The sequence below is a fragment of the Artemia franciscana genome, chromosome 6, assembly GCF_032884065.1.
Source record: "Artemia franciscana chromosome 6, ASM3288406v1, whole genome shotgun sequence".
Lineage (NCBI taxonomy): Eukaryota > Metazoa > Arthropoda > Branchiopoda > Anostraca > Artemiidae > Artemia > Artemia franciscana.
Window position 1 is genome coordinate 32,361,969 of NC_088868.1, and position 23,126 is coordinate 32,385,094.

The 23,126-nt window shown below is 33.4% G+C and overlaps 1 protein-coding gene across 6 annotated transcripts in view; it reads left to right on the forward strand.

Moving 5' to 3' along the window:
• LOC136028326 (protein retinal degeneration B-like) overlaps nt 1-23,126 on the forward strand; it is a 101,782-nt gene that overhangs the window by 60,938 nt on the left and 17,718 nt on the right. For 5 of the 6 annotated variants that reach the window (XM_065706096.1, XM_065706098.1, XM_065706097.1 and 2 more), the window contains 4 exons: nt 1,612-1,826; nt 9,140-9,317; nt 10,191-10,367; nt 18,542-19,467. In XM_065706096.1, coding sequence (XP_065562168.1) covers nt 1,612-1,826; nt 9,140-9,317; nt 10,191-10,367; nt 18,542-19,467 — 1,496 coding nt within the window. The remainder of the gene's footprint in view (nt 1-1,611; nt 1,827-9,139; nt 9,318-10,190; nt 10,368-18,541; nt 19,468-23,126) is intronic. The other variant, XM_065706102.1, reaches the window with a different exon arrangement.

The following is a 23,126-nucleotide window of genomic DNA, read 5'->3' on the forward strand; positions in this document are numbered from 1 at the left end:
AGGTTGGGATAAAGAAAATCAGGTAATCTAGAATCGGTATTTTTATTCAGGAAGAATGTAGTATAAAAGCAAGGATTAGAATAATAATAGAATGATTCTAGGTACGTTCGATTCTAGGAAATAGAAGGATTCTAATAATAGAACTCTGGTTTTATACTTCATCAACGAAAAGTGCAAGGTATCAGTCATAGATGTATATTCCTCTAAATTAAAATGACAAAGATAGTAGTGACTCGACTTGATTTTTTATTGGCATCTTACTGGCAAAAGATCTTACCTCGAATAAGGAGCTGACATATTTCGATTTTCTTAACATCTCTTAGATTTTTAGCATCATTAAGGTAAGGTGAGCCGTACAAAAACGTGGAAACTACAAAAATTTCCAATTACTGGTTACCGATAATAAAAAAAAAATACCAATAAGAAAAGGCTGAAAAAATAGTTGCTGACTGGTATTAGGCACATTACTTGTGAGTTTGCCCATCAGAATCATAAGGAAAGTCTACATTATTTCCTTAAGTTATATATCATAATAACATCAAAATTGCTACCGTAATTGTGCACTAACTCTTTTCTATATTTCAATGGAAAAATATATTATTTTTAGTGTTATGCACCACAACATTAGCAAGTGTTCTTTTCTTGATCTAGGTATTCTAATAGCTTAGTTTTTGAAATAAATTGATCTAGTACTTGTGTCTTCATTTTTTTCTACAATTGTTTAAGGAAATTTTTAATAAATTCTGATTGTCTATGATGTGACTTAAAGTTCCTAAGTCGCAAATTCTGTATCTTTTCTCTTAATATTTGAAATATTATGTTTTTGGAGGATTTTAATGTAAACCACTGAACAATGAATGAAGTATCTGAAAAAAAAAAAAAAAAAAAAAAAAAAAAAAAAAAAATGATCGTCGATGGTTTTTCATGGCTAACTTCTAAAATTTTTTTTTCAACTTGTCTTCATACTAAACTGTGTAATTTCAGTGTATGCGCCTGGCTTATATTTTCCAGGGTCTAAACTGAGAATCACTTTCTTTGTATGGGTCTCACCCAGGCCACTTAACATGTCCCCACGCGGTGGGTCCTTGGACCTGTCATGTCCCCACGGGGTAGATCGACTGACAAAAGATAGACATGTCCTCAGGTGGTGGGTAGGTGAATATCGCATTTAATTAAATATTAAATTATGTACTGTATATGGGGGGGGGTCAAAAACATTGTGCCTGTGAACAGCAATATTGATTTCAATAATTAGTTTGGCGTAAGACAGTGACGCATTTTGAACATTAATAATTTTTTATCAAAGATAGTAATTCTAAAAAAAGGGGGGGTGTTACCCCCTACATCCCCCTTATAGATTTTGAATATTTTTGGTATTGTAATTTAAAAATATTTTTTTCGTGTTTCAATTGAAAAAAAACCAAAATAAAAAATGTCCCCCACCCTCAAGATTTTGAAAGATATATCCCCCCCTCCGCTGAATTTTCGTAAATCGGTGACAATGACTTTTCTTTTATTTTAAGTTGTTTCTTTAGAGAAAACTACTCGATTTTCTGTGCTTTCCTGTTTTCATTCTCTTTTTAAATTTTCTGTAATTGTTAAATTTCCTAGAACCTGCTTCAACACCAGAAATAGAGTCACTGCAAGAAGAGCACGAGGACAGAAGTAGCCAACCACCAACCCCACCTTATGTAAGTAAATGCACCAATCAAGAGCCATCATCAGCAATAACTGACTCAGTGCAGCCACGACGCGCTTCTAGACGCAGAAGAACGGGTGCTGACGCTTTAGTTTATGCCCAATCAGCTAGCTTTGATAACCTTAAGGTAACGCAGGGCTGCTTCTGTCTTTTATTAGTTTGAGACGGCAACATATTCTGATCTGTGCTGTAAGGGGACAAGTACGAAAAAAATTTGAATGTTAGTTTGTAAAAGCTATTTAAAAGTCACTTTTTTCGAAGTTATAATGAACGTCGCAATGAGATCAAAACAGCTTTGAATTGCTTTCTCTTGAGTTTGTAAACTTTATACAAATGTAAATTTTAAGAAAATTAATGGAAAGCAGGTTTTCAAATAGCTTAAAGAAAATTAAAGAAGTTACTAGTTGTCTTCTATTCAACTTAAACAATCAGGAATAAAATTTCAAAAAACACACTTCACCAATCAATTCAGATATTACTCTGACATAGAAAGCGTACATAACTCGGTTCAGTATTTTCGTCCTTTGTCCTCCTGACACGGATGGAGGTTGCCTGTTCTCTACTTTTTGCTTAGTGTTTCAGCCTTATTCAGCCTTTTCAATGAAGTGTTGTCCAAAACAAGTTTAAAACACTTATTGCATAGCTTAACACTAATAAAACTAAACTTTCAAAATGACGATTTTTAAAATATACTAAATATACTATTCAACTAATTCGATCCAGAAACTACTCTGACATAGAAAGGATGCTTATTATTTCACCTATTTGTACTCTTCTGACACTGATAGAATGCTATGCGACTAACATACAGACTGCCTCTTTTCTAGCTTTCTTGCTTTAAGTTCAGCCTTATTCAACTTATGTAGTAAAGTTTTGTCGAATTTTTTTTTTAACACTTGTTGAATGTGTAGCTTAGTACTAATAAAATTAAAACTTTCAAGATAGCGATTTTCAAAATATACTAAAGAAAGCATAAGAAACAATTAATTTGTCCCCTATTGAACTGAATTACTAAAAAGAAAATTCAGAAAAACAAACTTCATGAAATGCCTGGGAAACTAATCTGGAATATTATTATTATTTTAGAATTAACGACGCTTCTTGACTACTAAGGTCCCTGCGTCGGCCCTGCAGTGCATTCCTGCAGCGTGATTCGATCTCTGGGTCCGTATTACCAAGCTAAGGTCAAATCCACTGCGCCAAACTAATCTGGAATAGAAAGGATGCATAACTCATTTCAATTTTTTCGCTATTTTTTTTCTTGTGACACCAGTAGTGTACTACGCGAGTAACATAGCGATTGCTCCTTCTCTTGCTTTCTGTTTAACCTTCTGCCTTATTCAACTTTTGTAGTCAAGTTTCGTCCAAAAACGTTTAAAAAACCTTCAAAATAGCGATTTTCAAAATATACTGAAGCTACATTTTCAAAATATTAAAGAAAGCATAAGAAATGATTAGTTTGTCCCCTATGCAATTTAACTAATTAAATAAAAATAAAAAAATCAGAAAAACAGACTTCATTACACGTCTCGGAGACTAATCTGGCATAGAAAGGATACATAACTCATTAGAATTTTTTCACTATTTTTTTCTTGTGACACCAATAAGGCACTATGCGACTAACATAGCGATTGCTCCTTCTCTTGCTTTCTGCTTTAAGTTTCAGTCTTATTCAGCTTTTGTAATGAAGTTTTGTCTGAAAAATGTTAAAACACTTATTGCATATGTAGAATAACATTAATAAAATTAAATTAAATAATTATATAAAATTAAATAAAATAAAATTAAAAGCTTCAAAATAGCGATTTTCAAAATATACTGAAGCTAGATTTACAAAATATATTAAAGAAAGTATAAGAAATGATTAATTTGTCCCCTAAACAATTTAACTAATTAAATAAAAAAAAATCGAAAAACAGAGTTCATTAAACGTCTCGGAAACTAATCTGGCATAGAAATGATACATAACTCATTTCAATTTTTCACTAACATAGCGATTTCTCCTTCTCTTGTTTTCTCCTTTAAGTTTCAGCCTTATTCAACTTTTGCAATGAAATTTGTCGAAAAAAAGTTTTACAATATTAAGGACATCAATATAGAAATATTCTCTCACCTCTCCTCATAACGTTCTTACTTAAAAAATGTGATTTTCAAAAATTTTCCTTTTGGTGTTTCCAAACTTACGAGGTTCGTAGGGCTGTATCACTTTTTCGTTAATGTTGCCACTTCGATAGTTGAAAATAAATACACATGTTGCCACTTCGATAGTTGAAAATAAATAGGCAAAACTAATTGTTTAAATTTGACAACACTGTTTGACAACACATGTTGCCACTTCGATAGTTGAAAATAAATAGGCAAAACTAATTGTTTAAATTTGACAACACTGTTTGACAACACATGTTGCCACTTCGATAGTTGAAAATAAATAGGCAAAACTAATTGTTTAAATTTGACAACACTTTTTGTCCATAAAATATTCAAGCATTAACATGCTGTTGTTTTGTAAAGACAAACACAACTTCCAAGCAAAGTTAAACTTTCTTAAGCTGATCTGCGTCACGTGCTTTCAGCTTAATTTTACTGGTTTTTGCCAGTCCATGCAGTAGGAAACATTGCTTGAACTCACGCAATCATGTTGAAAATAATTACAAGATTCCCATTTGTACTAATGCTGCTTACAATTCATTGCATCACCCACTTTTCTTATTTTTAAAGTGGGCACCTTCTACTACCAAAAGGTACATTCCATGCAGTATGATACATTGCTTGAACTCATCTGCAACGTTTGAAACGAATTAAAATATTTGTTTCCCCCCTCCCCCCCCCCAAAAAAAAAATCGAGTTGAAAAATAATTATAAAATTCTTATTTGTACTAATACTGCTTGTATTTCATTGCATCACCCTTATTTTTTGCCTCACCCACTTTTCTTATTTTTAAAGTTGGTACCCTCTACTACCAAGAGGTACATTCCATGCAGCATTATACGTTGCTTGAACTCATTTGCAACGTTTGTAACGAATTAAAACATTTGTTTCCCTGGACCGAAAACAAAACCCTGTTTAAAATATTTGCAAGATTCCCATTTGTACTACTGCTGCCTACAATTCATTTCATCACCAAGCTGCCTGGGGCCAATAAAACTACAAATGCTCTTCCTCAACCCCAACCTGGTCCAAGCTTCACTCCTTTACCTTCTCTTGTTAAGTTCCGATTTTGCTTAAACATTTCTACAGTTCTTGATTATGTATTTTCCATGTTGTGTTTTAAATTAAATAAAAAAAACAAGTTTTTTTAAATGAAAGTAAGGAGCGACATTAAAACTTAAAACGAACAGAAATTACTCCGTATATGAAAGGGGCTTTTCCTCCTCGACACCCCGCTCCTTACGCTAAAGTTTTTTATTGTTTTTAAAAAGTAGAGTTGCGAGAAAGAATCAAACTTTAGCGCAAGGAGCGGGTTGTCGAGGAGGAAAAGCCCCTTTCATGTACGGAGTAATTTCTGTTCGTTTTAAGTTTTAATGTCGCTCCTTACTTTCATTTAAAAAAACTTGTTTTTTTTATTTAACTTCCGAGAATTTTTGAATTAATGCATGTCTGATTTTGGCTCTCCGTACATAAATTACTAAAATGAAATTTGCATATTAATTCTTTTTTTGGCTAAATGGCTTTCTCTTAGTTTTGATCAGACGATTTTGAGAAATAAGGGGTGGGGAAGGAGGTCTAGTTGCCCTCCAATTTTTCGGTTACTCAAAAAGGCAACTAGATTTTTGCCTTTAAAAAGGCAAATAGAATTTTAATTTTTAACGAACGTTTTTATTAGTAAAAAAAAACGTAACTTAAGAATTAACTTACGTAACAAACGTACATAACTTACGTAACTTACGTTACGTTTTATCCCAATTCTTTAAGAATGACCCCTGAATCAGAAAGGCCGTAGAATAAATAGTTAAAATTATTTAAAAATTTTTTAGCATAAAGAGCGAAGTATTTATCTCCTCCTAAATACCTCGCTCTTTATGCTAAAGTATTTTTAGAACCCTTCATATGCGTAATAATCTCTGTTCGTTTTAAGTTTTAATGCTTCTCCTTACTTTCAACTGAAAAAACTTTTTCATGTTTATATTTTCATTGTTTTTTTTTTATAGTAATGCTAGAAAGTCCTGCGCCCCTTTTCATTGAATTTCTCTTCCCCCATGAAATACTCCTCCAAGGAAAGATCCTCCCATATAGCCCCCTCCCCTGAACCCGACACCCAAACCAAAAAAATCCCCCTGATAACGTCGGTACACTTCCCAGTAACCATTACTGTATGTAAACATTGGTCAAAGTTTGTAACTTGCAGCCCCTCCCCCAGGGACTGTGGGGGGTAAGTCATCCCCAAAGACATAGTTATTATGGTTGTCGACTATGCGGAACAAAATGGCTATCTCAAAATTTGATCCGTTGACTTTGGGAAAAAATGAGCGTGGGAGGGGGCCTAGGTGCCCTCCAATTTTTTTGGTCACATAAAAAGGGCACTAGAACTTTTCATTTCCGTTAGAATGAGCCCTCTTGCAACACTCTAGGACCACCTGGTCGATACGATGACCCCTGGGAAAAAAAAAAACAAAAAAAAAACAAATAAACACGCACCCGTAATTTGTCTTCTGGCAAAAAATACGAAATTCCACATTTTTGTAGATTGGACCTTGGAATTTTTTCTATAGGGTTCTCTGATACGCTGAATGCGATGGTGTAATTTTCGTAAGATCCTATGACTTTTAGGGGGTGTTACCCCCTATTTTCCAAAATAAGGCAAATTTTCTCAGGCTCGTAACTTTTGATGACAAAGACTAAATTTGATGAAATTTATATATTTAAAATCAGCATAAAAATCCGATTCTTTTGATGTATCTTTTAGTATCGAAATTCCGTTTTTTAGAGTTTCGTTTACTATTGAGCTGGGTCGCTCCTTACTACAGTTCGTTACCACGAACTGTTTGATTTCTCTCCGTTTTTCTTCTCTTTTTTTTCTTTTCTTTTATTTTTTTTTCATTGTACTCCGTTTTGTTCCATGTGAAAAATACGGGTAATAAATATTTTACTTACTTACTTACTTACTGATAAAAATGAGCTATTGATCTCCTTCTTTAGCATTGTATTAAAACGGGTATTTAAATAAATTTATACTAAGTAATAAGGAGAAATTTTTTAGAAAGTATTAAGAGAATTTTGCTTTCCGGCTAACATATATACAAAATTTTATATAACAAATTTTTGTATAACAAAATATTTTAACAAATAACAACTAAATACAACAAATAACAAATACAACAAAAACAACAAATACAACAAATAACAAATAAATACAAATGTATATATTTTAACAAATATATAACAAATATTTTATATAACAAAATCTTATATAAAATTTTATATTTTATATAACAACGTCGCTTGGCTGCTTTTGCTTGGTCCCAGGTTTATTCCAGAACTCAGTTCATTATAACCATTAATTATTTGCTAGTATCTTCAGCCCAAAATGGTAAATAGCAGCAAATTTTGTAATGAGAAAGGGGCTAAAACTGTAGTTCATTCAGCCAATATAAATCAAAATTGCTAAGGATTCCGTGCTATTCATTGCCTTGGGATGAAAATAATTAATTATCATTTAATGGTAATTGAATTCTGGAACTTACCCAAGATCTACTGTTGTCTGCCTGAGCTTGGCTCCATACTGTGCTTGTTAGTAAATATCTCGCCAACTTGGTTCCAACCATATTTTTTGGACTATCAATAATATTTGAACTTACATTTGGCTGTTTTTAGCTTAAACGCTTGGCGTAGGAAACAAGCCTGTATTGCCAGCCTCGTAGATGGATTCATTAATGTTATTTCTATCAAGCCTCAAAAACCTCAATCCTACAGAAAATGTTAGTTTGTAAGCATAGTTTTTGTAACAAAACAGGACGAAGGGAACAAGCTCTGAGCAGAATCCATATTGCATTAATTCAAATAAATTGTATGTAGTAGTGTCATTTTTTTAACACCCCCCCCCCCCCCTAGACTTTAACACATACCTTTTTTGGTACTTTTATTGAAAAATAGCTGTTTTTGGTATTATCACAGAGTTTATCACAGAACACCTTTTTAGTACCTCTCCCATCCCTTACAGAAACGTTTGTCACAGAGTTTAAAGCAGAATATAATTAAGGGGATGAGTTTGCCAGTTGTTTTTTTTCAATCAGTTGAACGTTATAATGAACTAGTAGTAGCAATAATAGTAGTAGTTGTAGCAGTAAAATATAACAGAGTCATAATCGTAAATGTTTGCAAATTAGAGAAGAATGGCTCTCTGGACTTCTAATATGTTTTCCTACAGCGGAAAGAGGTAGCAAAAAAAGAAAAGAAAAACGTATTCAATTAGTACTGATTGTTTTGGCCTTTCTTTCTCAATATAAAATCACTGTTTTGTCTTAATTTTGACCTGCAAAGATGAAACGGAACAAGAATCACTCAGTCAAAAGCGTGTTCATGGTCCTTGACCAAGAGCATATCTAGGAGAGGTTTTGCAAAAAAAAGCATCAAAATTTTATGGGGTATTTGCTCATTATCTCTTCGAAGAAGTCTGAATGAACTGCATTCCTCATACGGTTTCACTTCTTCTGAGACCTTATGTTGTGAGAAATACTGCGGTAAACCATTTTTTATTATTCAGCAAATTAAATTCTTATAAATTTTGTCTTATCAGGGTTGCTGAAATTATAAAGTTTTTCAGCTAATATATGCTATTGTACAGGGGAGGTAATCCTCTTTGAATTCAAAGGATACTTGAGCTGAATTTCTTTCGAGAAATACTTGTCAACTATAATGTTCATTTGTACGCTCGTGGGGGGGGGACAGACAAATATCCCCTGAGATCCATACGAAGGCACCTTAAAATGATGCCTGCTTGTACTTTTGTATTTGACCCTTCCCGACTTCGAAACAAAATTCGTATGATCTCCTCCCCTTCTAAGGGTCTTCTAAATACTTGTCAACTATAATGTTCATTTGTACGCTCGTGGGGGGGGGGAGGGACAGACAAATATCCCCTGAGATCCATACGAAGGCACCTTAAATGATGCCTGCTTGTACTTTTGTATTTCACCCTTCCAACTTCGAAACAAAATTCGTATGATCTCCTCCCCTTCTAAGGGTCTTCTAAATACTTGTCAACTATAATGTTCATTTGTACGCTCGTGGGGGGGGGGAGGGACAGACAAATATCCCCTGAGATCCATACGAAGGCACCTTAAAATGATGCCTGCTTGTACTTTTGTATTTGACCCTTCCCGACTTCGAAACAAAATTCGTATGATCTCCTCCCCTTCTAAGGGTCAGACCTGAATGTAGTTAGTGCTAGAACATAAACTTTAACGGAATAATTTTTAATGAACTTGATTGACTTTGTACAGATTGAGACGATAAACGATACCCAAGAAGAGCAGTCAAGTAGTGAAGATGAATTCTTTGATTGTCAAAATTCAACTCATGAAAGTTCACAAATGGTCAAATGGAGCTCCCTGGAACTGCTTGGAACTGAAGATGATGAAAGTCCTTCAGAAAGCCCTGGCCCCTCGAAGGCCAATGAAGGTGAGGCTCAACCCTTTCTTAACAATATGGATTTACCTTTTTTTTAAAAATTAACTAATTGACCAAATTCACATATAATGACCAAATATAGTCAGTCATCCCGGTACCCAGAACAATCCTTAGGCAATTTCTCTGGAAAACGTCTAACAAATCTTCATCCACTTTTCGGATCGCCATGCTTCAGAGCCATTTTTGACCACTGTCATCACTTCCAATATTCTAGTCTTGGTTCGCAGACTTATCTTCTTATTCTTCCAAACTTTTTTTTAGCCGTGACAAAAGCATCCTGAGCCTTGGCTATTCTACTTTTAACCTCTTCACTGCTCCCAGCGTCTTTACTAATCATGCTACCAAGGTAAATGAAGCTGTCCACCTGATGAATATTTTTTGTTACACAGCGTCACCTTTTCATCTTCACTTATTCCTAGTCTAAGTGACTTGTCTTCTTAACATTAATTTTTAAACCTATTCACAAGCGGAATAATAATTTTTTTTTCTTTATTTGTTTTTGCAATTGATAATACTGTTTACTTTTTTTCTTTTTGGAGTTAATATTATCGTTTACTTTTTTTCTTTTTGCAGTTGATAATAGTTTAGAAGAATAGGGGTACTGTCAGTTCTTAGAATTACCAAAAATCATTCAAGTTTTATCAGGTGCATCCAAAATGTAAAACATGACAATAACCATCTAAGATTTTCTCTGATCTTTTTGTATTTATATACCTGTCATTTGACAAGTAAGACAAGTTAAGTGTTTTTCTCTTGTGATGGCGGTTACGAAGTAAAATTTTAAATATGTTTCGTATCTTTTGGCTATTTTTTAACTTTAATTCTCTTTGTTTTTCGTATCATATACTAAATTTTTGTTTTTAGATAGTATTTTTGCCCCTCGGTTCATGGAAAGAAGGGTGTCACGAAGAAATCCGAAAGATAGAGGTGTTCGTTCCCACCTGGTGCTTCAAGGCTGTAAAAGTGCGAGCCCTGTCCTTAGCGCCTCCCCTACTCACCAAAGTTCTGTCCCAATTCATTTGATTTTAGTTTTTCACGCAGGTACGTTGTTTTTTTATATGATTCATAAAATCTTTCTAAAAAAGATGTTATTCAAAAAAATGTAAAGAGTCTTACTAAACTTAGGCAACCAGAAATAAAATCTTATAATACGGCAAACTGAAAACGATTAGAAGTTACGACTAAAGAATAAACGAAACCCAGAACGAACAGAAATTAATTAAACAATAATAAACACACACAGAAGACAGGAACCAATATAAATGAGTAAATAAATCTTAAAACGAGTAAAAATTAGATTGAATATTCAGGTCAAACTTAAAACGAACAAGAATTTCTACAACAAAAGTTTGACTACTGCCTAATTCCCCCTCCCCTAACCGTAAAAGTCTAATGCCAATTACGCCATCTGCATTTTGTTGAAAACTGTATGCGTCTTGAACAGTCCTTGGAAAGAACTAATAAAACTAAGCTGAATATTTGGCATATAATAATATTAATTGCTCAAATCTCTAGTAATTGAAGTTTTCCCCCTATAATTTTATTTTAATTTTTCAATTTTCTAAAATATAAAAGAAAATATTTGTAATATAGTTCGTTTTCAGTAAAGTCGACGCAGAAGTTGATATTTAAGCACAAACGATAGGAATTGGTAGTTGAATATTAAATGATTGTAAAATTAAGTAGATAAATGACGTGTGAGAGTAGGCTTAAAAACGCGTCATTTTTGTGTGTGTGTGTGGATTTGTTTGTGCGAACTCTTTTGTGTGATGACTGGAGAACGAGCGCTTGCCTGCTTCCCTCAAACACAAAATTTGAAGTGTCTTCACTCCTCCTCCCACCCAAATAAAAGTTCTTAAAAAATTGTGTTTCCATCCCGAGCCGTGAGATGAAACAGGGACATCCGAAGTACATATGAAATTTGTCACCTTAATGAAAGTTGAAATCCCTTGTGTGTAATCTCTTTAAGGAGATTTTATATTTAAAAAAATCATTTTGCGGCTTCAGCGTCGGCGGACCTTCTGAAAGACAAAGGGCCAATTAGCGGGTTTTTTGTAGCACCACAGGGAATTCCCAAAATAATTTCGGTAAAATAGATAGGGAATCTTAAATTTGTCGAAACAGTTCAAAAATTTAAGGAGAGGCTAGTTTAAAATAAAGAAAACGGATAACTCTATTAAATGTTAAGCAAGGGGTTGTCTATCCAATGTACATACGGCTTAAATAATTTTTTTTTTTGTATCAGTAAGGTGTTCAATCAAGGCAATTATTACAACAGGGAACTCCCAAAGCTTTCAAATTGCTCAGATGACACTTTGAGTTGATTTTTAAGATTTTCCAAGCAGGTACATTAGAATATGTTTAAGGAATGCCCTGTTAAAGAGAAAATTCCGCTCCATCAAATCAAATAAAAATCATACTTTCTAATGATGCAAGTTTCGTTAAATCTGAATATCTCTATTTCCGGGACAAACGAGAGAAGTTAAATGGTTTTTCCAAGATTTTTGGGATAGTAAGTTTCGGTTACTATCAGCAGTTTCACGGTTTACTATCCGAAGGTTGGGATTGTAGTTTCATGTCGTTCATTCGAATCTCTTATCGGCAAGTCATGGCAAGCTATGGCTCTGCAAGTCATGGTAAGACCGCCAAATCTATTTTAAATAGTATTGCAAGTATGGCAAATAGTTCCGGCAACTTATGGCTCTGTCAGTTATGGCAAAGCCGCCAAATCTGTTCTAAATAGTATGGAAAGTATGGCAAGTTATGGCTCTGTAAGTTATGGCAAGACCGCCAAACCTGTTCTAAATAGTATGACAAGTATAGCAAATAGTTATGGCAAGTTATGGCTATGCAAGTTATGGCAAGACCGCCAAATCTGTTCTAAATAGTATGACAAGTATAGCAAATAGTTATGGCAAGTTATGGCAAGACCGCCAAATCTGTTCTAAATAGTATGACAAGTATAGCAAATAGTTATGGCAAGTTATGGCTATGCAAGTTATGGCAAGACCGCCAAATCTGTTCTAAATAGTATGACAAGTATAACAAATAGTTGTGGCAAGTTATGGCAAGACCGCCAAATCTGTTCTAAATAGTATGACAAGTATAACAAATAGTTGTGGCAAGTTATGGCAAGACCGCCAAATCTGTTCTAAATAGTTTTTGCAGAAAACTGTAAAAGTTTATAATGGACATTATAGTGTGATCGTTTAAGATACGAATGACGTCAGTAATCTTTATTCAAATAAATTATTTTGGGGTATTCAAACAAGCACCCTGAGCGAACCTCAAGACCCTTTTTTATTTGGGCGTTTTCCAGGCATACTAGAAAGCTAATCAGCCAATGAAGCATGAACAACTATTTTTTGTTATAGTATAAGAAATGGCTTCTTCAATTGGCGAATTCATATGACATTTTACTGGACTTAGGACCAACACGGTTGCATATGGTTCTTCGTCACCATGCCTAACGTGTTTGTTGGAAATCTGCTTCCCTTTCTCTCTTCTTTCTTTTCTTTCTTCTTCGCTTTCAACAATTAGCCTATTGACCTCCTCTGGTTTGCGACGACGCTCAATAGCTAACCTAAGACGATTCCGTGGTAACGAACTGTAGTAAGGAGCGACCCGGCTCAATAGTAACCGAAACTCTAAAAAATAGAGCTTTGATACCAGTTGTTACATCAAAAGAATCGCATTTTAATGCTGATTTTAAACATACAAGTTTCATCAAGATTAATCTTACCCATCAAAAGTTACGAGCCTGAGAAAATTTGCCACATTTTAGAAAATAGGGGGAAACACTCCCTAAAAGTCATACAATCTTAACGAAAATCACACCATCATATTCAGCGTATCAGAGAGCCTATTTGTAGAAGTTTCAAGCTCCTATCTACAAAAATGTGGAATTTCGCATTTTTGCCAGAAGACAGATTTTTTTTTCTTTTTTTTTCCAGGGGTGATCGTATCGACTGATTTTTCCGAGGATGTCGTGAGAGGGCTCATTCTAACGGAAATTTAAAGTTCTAGTGCCCTTTTTAAGTGACCAAAAAATTGGAGGGCCCCTAGGCCCCCTCCCACGCTCATTTTTCCCCAAAAGTCACCAGATCAAAATTCTGAGATAGCCATTTTATTCACCATAGTTGAAAAACCTAATAACTATGTCTTTAGGGACGACTTACTCCCCTGCAGTCCCCGTGGGAGGGCTGCAAGTTACAAACTTTGACCTGTGTTTACATATAGCAATGGTTACGTGGGAGGATATTTCCATGGAGGAACTTCTCATGGGGGAAGAGAATTTCAATTTAGGGGGCGCAGGATTTTCTATCATTATTTGAAAAAAAAAACAATTAACAAAAAATATGAAAAGTTTTTTTGTACTGAAAGTAAGGAGCAGCATTAAAACTTAAAACGAACAAAAATTATTACGCATATGAGGGGTTTACCTCCTCGTAATACCTCACTCTTTACGCTAAAGTATTTTTAGTAATTTCAACTGTTTATTCTATGGCCTTTTTGATTCTTAAGGAATTGGGACAAAGTTTAAGCTTTAGTGAAAAGAGCGAGGTAGCGACGAGGGTTGAACCCCCTCATATACCCAATAAAAAACATTTGAATATAGAAGTTCGTTACCTAAGTTAATTCGTAAGTTACGTACATTTTTTACCAATGAAAACGTTAGTAAAAAATTTAAAGTTCTAGTTGCCTTTTTAAGTAATTAAAAAATTGGAGAGCAACTAGGCCTCCTCCCTCGCTCCTTTTTTCTCAAAATTTTCCGATCAATTGCAATTAATTAATATGCAAATTTCGTTTTAATTATTTATGTGCGGAGAGCCAAGATCAAAACATGCATTAATTCAAAAATGTCCAGAAATTAAATAAAAAAAACAAGTTTTTTTTAACTGAAAGTAAGAAGCGCCATTAAAACTTAAAACGAACAGTAATTACTCCGTATATGAAAGGGGCTTTTCCTCCTCAACGCCCCGCTCTTTATGCTAAAGTTTCTTACTGTTTTAAAAAGTTGAGTTAAGAGAAAGAGTAAAAAAAACGGAAAAGTCAGAAAGACGGAGTAATTTCTGTTCGTTTTAAGTTTTAATGTTGCTCCTTACTTTCATTTTGAAAAACTTGTTTTTTTTTATTTAATACGTAAAAGAATCAAAAGGAATAGCCATACTAAATCATAAAAAGCAGAATTTTAACAGAGACAGAACTATCTTTGATCAGTAAAATCATCGTTTGGATTAAGTAACCATCGTATGAATGAAGTAGCCTTATTTGCATTTATATAAAAAAAAACAGCCCGGTAGATAGGTTACTTATATAAATGTCGATTAAAAATAGCTAGGACCGAATAAGAAATAGATAGCCTGTACTAAACTATACTAGGATAAAATGTCAAAATTTTAAATAAAAAGTATTGTACGTACTGAATACAAGTTAAGTACAATACTCAAGGCCATGCAGTGCCTTAAAATCAATTTCCCAATCTCAGCCTTCCTGTCTTATCAACTGATCATCTCAAAGACAAAGAGTCCATTAGCGAATTCTCTCAGGGGACGGGCCATTATCGAGAGCTAATGAGAATTTGTAGTTTGACTATTAAATTTGTCCAATGTCATTTGTCTATTTTGGACAAATGTGTTATTTTTTTTTTTTAACTTTAACTTTGAATTTCAACTTTTGCCACGAAAAATAGCAACTCCCTCAAATCCAATGTTTCGTTATTCAAGATGCTCTTAGGATCATTTTGTAGAATTGGAATTTGAAGCCCTTGAATTTTTTTTCTTTTCCTGAGAAGCCCTTTAACTTTACTGTAATGACCATATGTCAAAAGGGGATTAATTTATTTATTAATCCATACTTTGCATGTATTATCTTCTACACGAAAACATTTCAGATGAATTTATTTAGTTTGTATAACTTTTCATTTTGTTTAAATTCAAAAAGTTGCAACCAAGGGCATATCCAGGATTTTTGTTCGGGTGAAGTGAGGAGGGGGGATACAAAAACCTTAGAAAATGTATCAATTTTATACATGTATTTTCGTTTCGTTTTTATGAGTCGGGCAAAAATTTAAAGGAAGGGAGCGAAGTCCAAACCCGTTACCCCCATACCCCCTCCCTGGATACGGCCTTTTTTGAAACATATGTTTTAGTTGAAAAATTAAGGGCATACAGATTGTTTTTGGATCAGATTAAATGAAGAAGAGAGTTTTAACGGCTTTTCATATGTCATAAAAAAATGATCAAACAAAATTGTCACAAGAAAGTCATAGAAAAAAGAAACTTCAGACTACCGGATTTATTTTGGCAGGCGGCATTAAAATGGATTAAATGCCCCCCTCCATTAAAGGGAGGGGGGCATTAATTGATTCTTGACCGCTGCTTGCTCAATTAACTCATAGTTGCTCATAGCACATTATATTGACTCCTGTCTATCTAGTTATCCTAGAATTTTAATCTAGCAAAATTAACCTAATAATAATGAGTAAAGTGGAATTGGAAGAGGACCACTAATAAACCTCTTAGCGAGGTCATAACAACCTCGCTAACAACTTCAACAGCCTAACAACTCGTTGTCATAACAACGAGGATAAAAGGGAAGACATAAAACGGTGTTCCTTCTTGTGTGTGATTTTTTTTAACAATTGAGCCTTTCAGGTGCCAATCTGACCCACCTCCATTTCAATTTTTTTTTTAATTTTTTAATGATATGAATGAATGAATGAATGAGCTTTATTACCCGTAAAAGTATAAAAAACACAAAGTACGGAGTATTATAAATAAACAAAAACAAAAACGATAAACAGCGAAGAAAAAAAATTCAAACTAACAAAAGACACAATATATGTGTCAAAGCGCTCAATTGGCTGTTGAACCTTCGATAATCAGACGTAGTTTCCGTAAAAAATAAGGATTACTACCAAACAATGAAATAAAACATTTTTATTAATAATTCATTCCTTAAACATTTATAAATATTGTGATTACAAAATAACTTATAAATAGAATAAGTCGATTAATGACATAGCTTATGACTTTTTAGGTAAGGCCTTCTCCCTCGATGAGTTGTGGCCCTTGTGGGATCATAAATGTAGCCAAAAAAACAATCAGCCTTGCGCTTCAGGTGCAGGCGCTTTTTGGCTTCATGTGCCTATTTGGTGTGACGAGTTGCTAGTTCTAATAGTAATAGTAATGAACTTCATGCAACTACTAGTTTTTTCCAAAATAAATAATGTTTTTTTGAAGGCGATTCGACGGAGCTCATACCAAATCTCTCCAGAAATTCCAAAATATTGTTCACAATCAAATCTGCATAATTTCTTCTTGATATTATCAAATCTTTACCAAACTGTCTTTTTCTGAGGGAAGGGAAGGAGCCTAATCTCAGTTCTTATTCTGGAATAGGCTCTATAATCGTTGTTGGTACTAATTAGCGCACAATTTTAATATATCGTAGAACTGTATATTTTGTTTAGACGTTTTTTTTTTTTACTACACCTCTTTTTACGGGCATTTTAAGACCAAAAATTTAAAACTATTTTCTGTTGAAGCTGCTTTTAAAGTATCTGGACCTGTTTAAATACTAATATACTACTTATATATTATTTAAACTACCAATTTCAATCTTAAGCCCTGGAAATAAGGGCAGTATATTTTGACTCTCGACAGCCAAATAGTACTTTTACTTATTTTATTGATTTAATAATAATAATAATGATTCATATGTTACCTCTGTACACAAAGATTCACGCTTGATTAGTAAATAATAAAAAAACCCACTAAGCACAGGAGACAACCCCCAACAAAAAAATGTCGATAAACAGAAAGTATATTTGTTATAATTGCCATAAACAGAGTGTAATATATTAGACTTTTTGAACGGATCTAGCATTGGAAAGGACCTAGCCGTGTATCTTTTGTGCCCGCAAAAAGGATACACTTTTTCAACTTCAACTTTTTCTTTATTCAACTTAAAAAAAAATCCAAAAACAGTATTATGCCCCAACATAGAGCAGAGCTCGTAAGGCTGGGACAGCGCAAAAATATAGAAAAAAACATCAACATCTCATCGTAATAATGATTCCAAAATTTAACACGGCAAAATAAACAAACAAAGTCTGTTTTGTCAAACAAAGTCTGGATCCAAAGACTTGTTATGGTCCCATAAATCGATTGAAGTTTTTATATTTCTTTCATTCACAAAGATTCTTAAAAAAAAAAAAAAAAAAAAAAAAAAAAAAAAAAAAAAAAAAAAAAAAAAAAAAAAAGGAAAAACTACTAGTGGAAATTCTGAGCAGAAACACTTTGGTTCTAGTAACAGTTAGCTTTGTTTTCTGAACAGATGTTTGTGCCATTATTTTTCCTACGTGGCCCTGAAGACCCTTCTTTGACAAGAGAGAAAGGCTTCCTTTGTCTCTTCATGTCTTTTTCTTTCTTTGTCTTTCTTTTTTTTCCTGATCACTAATGATCGCTTCTTTCTTTTTCTTCTTTCTTTCGTTCTTTCTTTCTTTTCACTAGTCATCTTCTTTCTTTGTCTTTCTGTTTTTTCCTGATCGTTAGTTCATCTCTTCTTTTTCTTTGTCTTTCTCTTTATTACTGGCCACTAGTGATTACTAGTTGGCCACTCTTAACACAAATTTGCTAATTCCGATAATGCGATAGAAAATATCGTCCCTGAACAGCATTTTCTACTTCACGATATTATATCTTTTATAAATGGTGACAAAGATGTAGGCTAAGGTTATATGTAGGTAAATTAATTTTTAATAATGTTTCTATTAAATTATATTATTTATTTGTGTGTTATTAGTTATTATATGTATGATTATACGAGAATTTAATGATTATGTTATGTTCAAAGATTTTACTTGTTTTTTTTATGGCATTGGTCGCGTTAATTTTTAGCAACATTATTTCTAAATAGCTATCAATGTGCCGATTTTTGTTTTAATGATATAGTAAATATTCATACAGGATATGTGAAGATGCATTTTATGTAAAATTGCATAGTGTGCAGTTTTGTTTTGAGTCTTTCAGATGTTTGATACAGAGCGAATCATTGAGTATGTTTCCCGTATAGTTTTTATATTTTTATTATATATATTTTTGTCGTTTTATTTTTCTCCGTTATTTTGCTTAATAATAGCTTTTTTTTCTTTTTTTTTACATGGCGTAATAACTTGTCAATGTAATTAAAATTCTTTATTTTTCTTATAGGTACAGTCCTGGATGGATGTGTAGACGCCTCCTCTCGTCAATCAGACATTGCAACTTTTCGTGCCTCTCTTGACACTGTCGCGAGGCAACATTATTCTTCAGCATGTGGACGCCTAGCTGTGAGATTAATTCCTTGTCCACAGCCTGCTGCATCAGCCCTGGCAGTTATTTCATCATTATCTACTGTTCCTGGAGATCCTGGGTCTGTACAACAAAAAATACCGATTGGAGCTTTGCCAGTTTTGGCCGTTCAAACACCGTCATATATTGAGTGTGTTCGAAACACTGTGATCGCTGCAAATAATGTATATAGGGAGTTTAGACAAACTTCAGTTAATTTTGATGGCAGTGTTGAAATTGTGGCTGATTGTATGGGCTCTGTTCTGGCTTATGATGCCATATCTGGCTTAAAAACAGAAGAAAGACTTGAATTTTCGGTGAATAACCTGTTTCTTCTAGGCTCTCCCCTAGGACTTGTTTTGGCATCGAGGAAGCTTTGTGGTAGCAAGCCAAATGATATATCAAAGCCAACTTCCTCTCAAGTTTTTAATTTGTTTCATACCACTGACCCTTTGGCTGTTAGACTTGAGCCAATTATATCTGCCCGTTTTACAAGCACCGCCCCCTTTGGTGTGCCGAGATACCAAAAATTTCCGCTTGGAGATGGAAAGCCTTATCATTTACTGGAATTTCTTCAAAGTCACGCGGACCAATTGGGTGAAGAGAATGGGGATATATCTCATAATGGCAAGTTAGATCTCCAAATTGTTAGCTCTTTGACAAGAAGATGGTGGGGAGTGAAGAGACTTGATTATGCCCTTTACTGCCCAGATGGTCTGGGAAGCTTTCCCTCGGAAGCATTGCCACATTTATTCCATGCTTCCTATTGGGAGAGTTATGATTTGGCCGCATTTATTCTTAGACAGGTAAAACCAAATACTTCGCATCTTTTGTTGTGTTTCCGAATTAGGATACAATTCATTAGAGTTCTTTTTTCTTTTAGAAAATTTCCGAATTCAATATCTTATTTTTCATTTCGATTTTAAGTTTCATTTACATTTCAATTTTACTCATTTTAGATTTACGAATTTTTTAATTGTGTTGTGGTTTTTGTTGGTTGTCCTTTTCAGCTCAGGAACTGTATTCTTTCGACTTCTCCTTCTTCTTCTTTCTTTTTTTTGTTTCACATTCTCCGTAGATTTAAGAATTTTTCAATTGTGTTGTGGCTTTTGTTTGGTTGTCTTTTCTAGCTCGGGAATTGTATTCTTTCTGCTTCTCCCTCTCCTTCTTTCTTCATTTTTGTTTTATATTCTCCATAGATTTACAAATTTTTGGAATTGTGCTTGGGCCATGCTTCAATGGTTTTTTCTTATTTTTTTTTAATTGTATTCTTTTTTTCATCTCGTTTGTTTTGTTTTTTTCCTTTTTTTTCTCTTCATTGATTTTTCTGTTCTTTTCGTTTTTATTTACTGGTAATGGACCCGCTTATCATCTTTTTATACATTTATATATATATATTATTGTTATTATTATTATTATTATTATTATTATTATTATTATATATCTTCCCCTCAAAAATTCTGTTACTTATCCTCCCTTTCGAACCACCCTATAGAAGGTCCTTCATAAATATTATTTACTCCTTATTAAAACCAAAAACTTAATTAAATCACCCGTTTACTGTAGTGCTTAAGGTAGTAGGTGAGGTAAGCTGTTGGTTTGGTGCCGAGTTAGGAGTTAAGCCGGGTGGTATTCTATTTCCTTTTTTGATGAATTTTTTCTGATAATATATAATGATAATATTTTTTTCTGATTTTTTTGATAATATAATATATATATATATATATATATATATATATATATATATATATATATATATATATATATATATATATGGCAGTGTGTTAATTGATTGGGGTACTGACAAGTTTGGACCGAGCCTCCTACTCTTTGAAAATTCATTGCCTGTTGACATTTATTTTTTCTTTATTATTATTTTCTTTTATCAAAATCTAAAGGGTTCAATGTCTAATGAACAATAAAAAAGAAGACTACTGTAAGAATTTGCTTGGAAATAGTGCAACTCTTTTCATACTCGAACTCCTCTCCAGTTATTGAGTTTAACAATAAGTATCGTAAAGAGTACAATAAGTACCCTTTTAATAATCTGAAGAAGTCACCCAAGGCCTAAGTTTCACAAGTTGGGACATTTAACGTTCTTCTAATTTACCTATCAATTAAGTCTGCTACTAATGGAAGATTCGTTTGGATGGTAAATTAGTTTTGATTGCAAAATCTTTCCAAATGAAGATTCCTTTTTAATGGATTCTATTAGCTAAGCGAATTAATATAAGCGCCTTGGAGACTGAAAAGATTTTCGTTTGCAAAAGAAATAAAGGGAAAACTGTGTTCTGCAGGAAGAAGGGAGGGAGGGCGTTTTCGTATGGGTAATTTAACTGTTGATTAGATATTTGGTCAGAGAACAAGTATAAACACATGTTTTGATTTCTAGTTTGGAGGGGAGGTGGCTATTCATGAGCAAAATTTTAATATATGGACCCTGAATAAGTTGATTTTCCTTTTTTGTTTTAAAAGAATAATCTTTTATCTAATTTGACATTCAGTTTCCTTAGTTCGGATCGTTTCCAACGTTTTGAAACATTTAAAATTGTTGACTCATCAACTTGTAAGCTCTGTTGACATAGGTCTTGATCAAGCAGTTCCTCCAATTCTTGGTTTTCGGGTATATTCTGTGTACCAGAAGGCTCTTTACCTTCAAGTTCAAAATCATTATTGTTGAAGCATCGATTGAGTCTCAGAATATTGTGTATGACAGAGTTGTGTTATCTCAAGTCTCAACAAGAATTCTGTGGGCAGTTTTTAAGTCTCAACAAGAACCGCAATTTTTTTTAAGGTTTTTGTTCAAAATTATGAAGTTTTTAGAGCGGTATCACATTTTCGACAATATTGTCACATTGAATGGTAGCAGAAATCATTCGATAATTAATCCAGACACAATGAATATTTTGTTATATTACTATATATAGTATTACTATAATATATTTAATATTATATATATATATATATATATATATATATATATATATATATATATATATATATATATATATATATATATTTTGTTATAATATTTTATATAATAGTTGCATATCCTACCGACATCCTCGAAAATATGCATTATTTGGCCCGAAACTTCAGATTTTAGAACCAATAAAACAAATTTATTTTTACTATAGTGAACAACCATGCACTGAAATTCGAGATCATATACAGTACTCCCTAGCCACCACTTGAAATGATAGAAATTAAACTTTTTTCCTGCAAATAATTGTAAAAAAGAAAAAGGTGAAAGTGAGAATTCTCTGATTTGTGTATTTTTTAAAGTAGATTTGGTATTTTTTATGCTGCCAAAAATAGCTTTTTCAATTTATATATCGGCTGAATATGTACATAATAAATATATTGAATATAATATGCATATATTTTCAAACTACTCTCTGAAATGACTCAACTATTTGATACAATGCTCATAATGAAATTTTAGACCCTCTTCAGAAATCTGATTATTTTTTAACAGTTTTACACAGCGCAGCTTTTATATCCTATTTTGACGAATCTACCTTCTGTATTTCTAACCCCCTCTCCTTTAGGAAAAATTTATGCGCACATTTTTGAGTTTCTCGTCCAACTTCGAATTATTATAGCTGTTACTGTGAATATCCAAAATCTGGTTAACGTCGACATTCGTCGGTGAATGTCTGAAATCTGGTTAACATCGACATTCACCTGTGAATGTTTAAAATTCCTTTTTCTCTGCTTGGATTCAATTAGCTTTGCGAATCAGCTTTTTCAGTCTTATGCTAGTTTTTGATGGCAAAAGTTAGTTAGGTTAGTTTGGCTTATGTTAGGTTAAATTAGTTTATAAATCTCGGAAACGGGTTAAAAACCTAACCTACCCTAACCCAACTTGTCGCCATCAAACCTTGCATAAAACTGAAAAAGTTGATTGATTATAAATATCAGTAATTGGTTAAAAACCTAAGCTAACCCAACCTAACCAACCCTATCACCCTCAAAAATTGCATAGAATAAAAAGTTAACTGGCAGCGGTAACTAAATCCAAGAAGAATATAAGGCATTTCGTACATTCACCGCTGAATGTCGACATTTACCGTTTTTGGACATTTGGTTATAAATATGAGAAATGGGTTAAAAACCTAAGCTAACCTAACCTAATTGGCAGTGCTGCCAGTCATCAAAAAGATGACTGGCAACACTGTCTAAATCCAAGGAGAAAAAAGGTATTCCAGACATTCAGCGGTGAATGTCGACTTTTGCCAATTTTGGACCTTTGGTTATAAATATCTGAAATTGATTAAAAACTTAAGCTAGACCAACCTAACCTATCACCCTCAAGCATTGCATGAAACTGAAAAAGTTGACTGGCAGCGGTGACTAAATCTAAGGAGAATACAAGGCATTTCGGACATTCACCGCTGAATGTTGACATTTACCATTTTTGTACATTTGGTTATAAATATCAGAAATGGGTTAAAAACCTAAG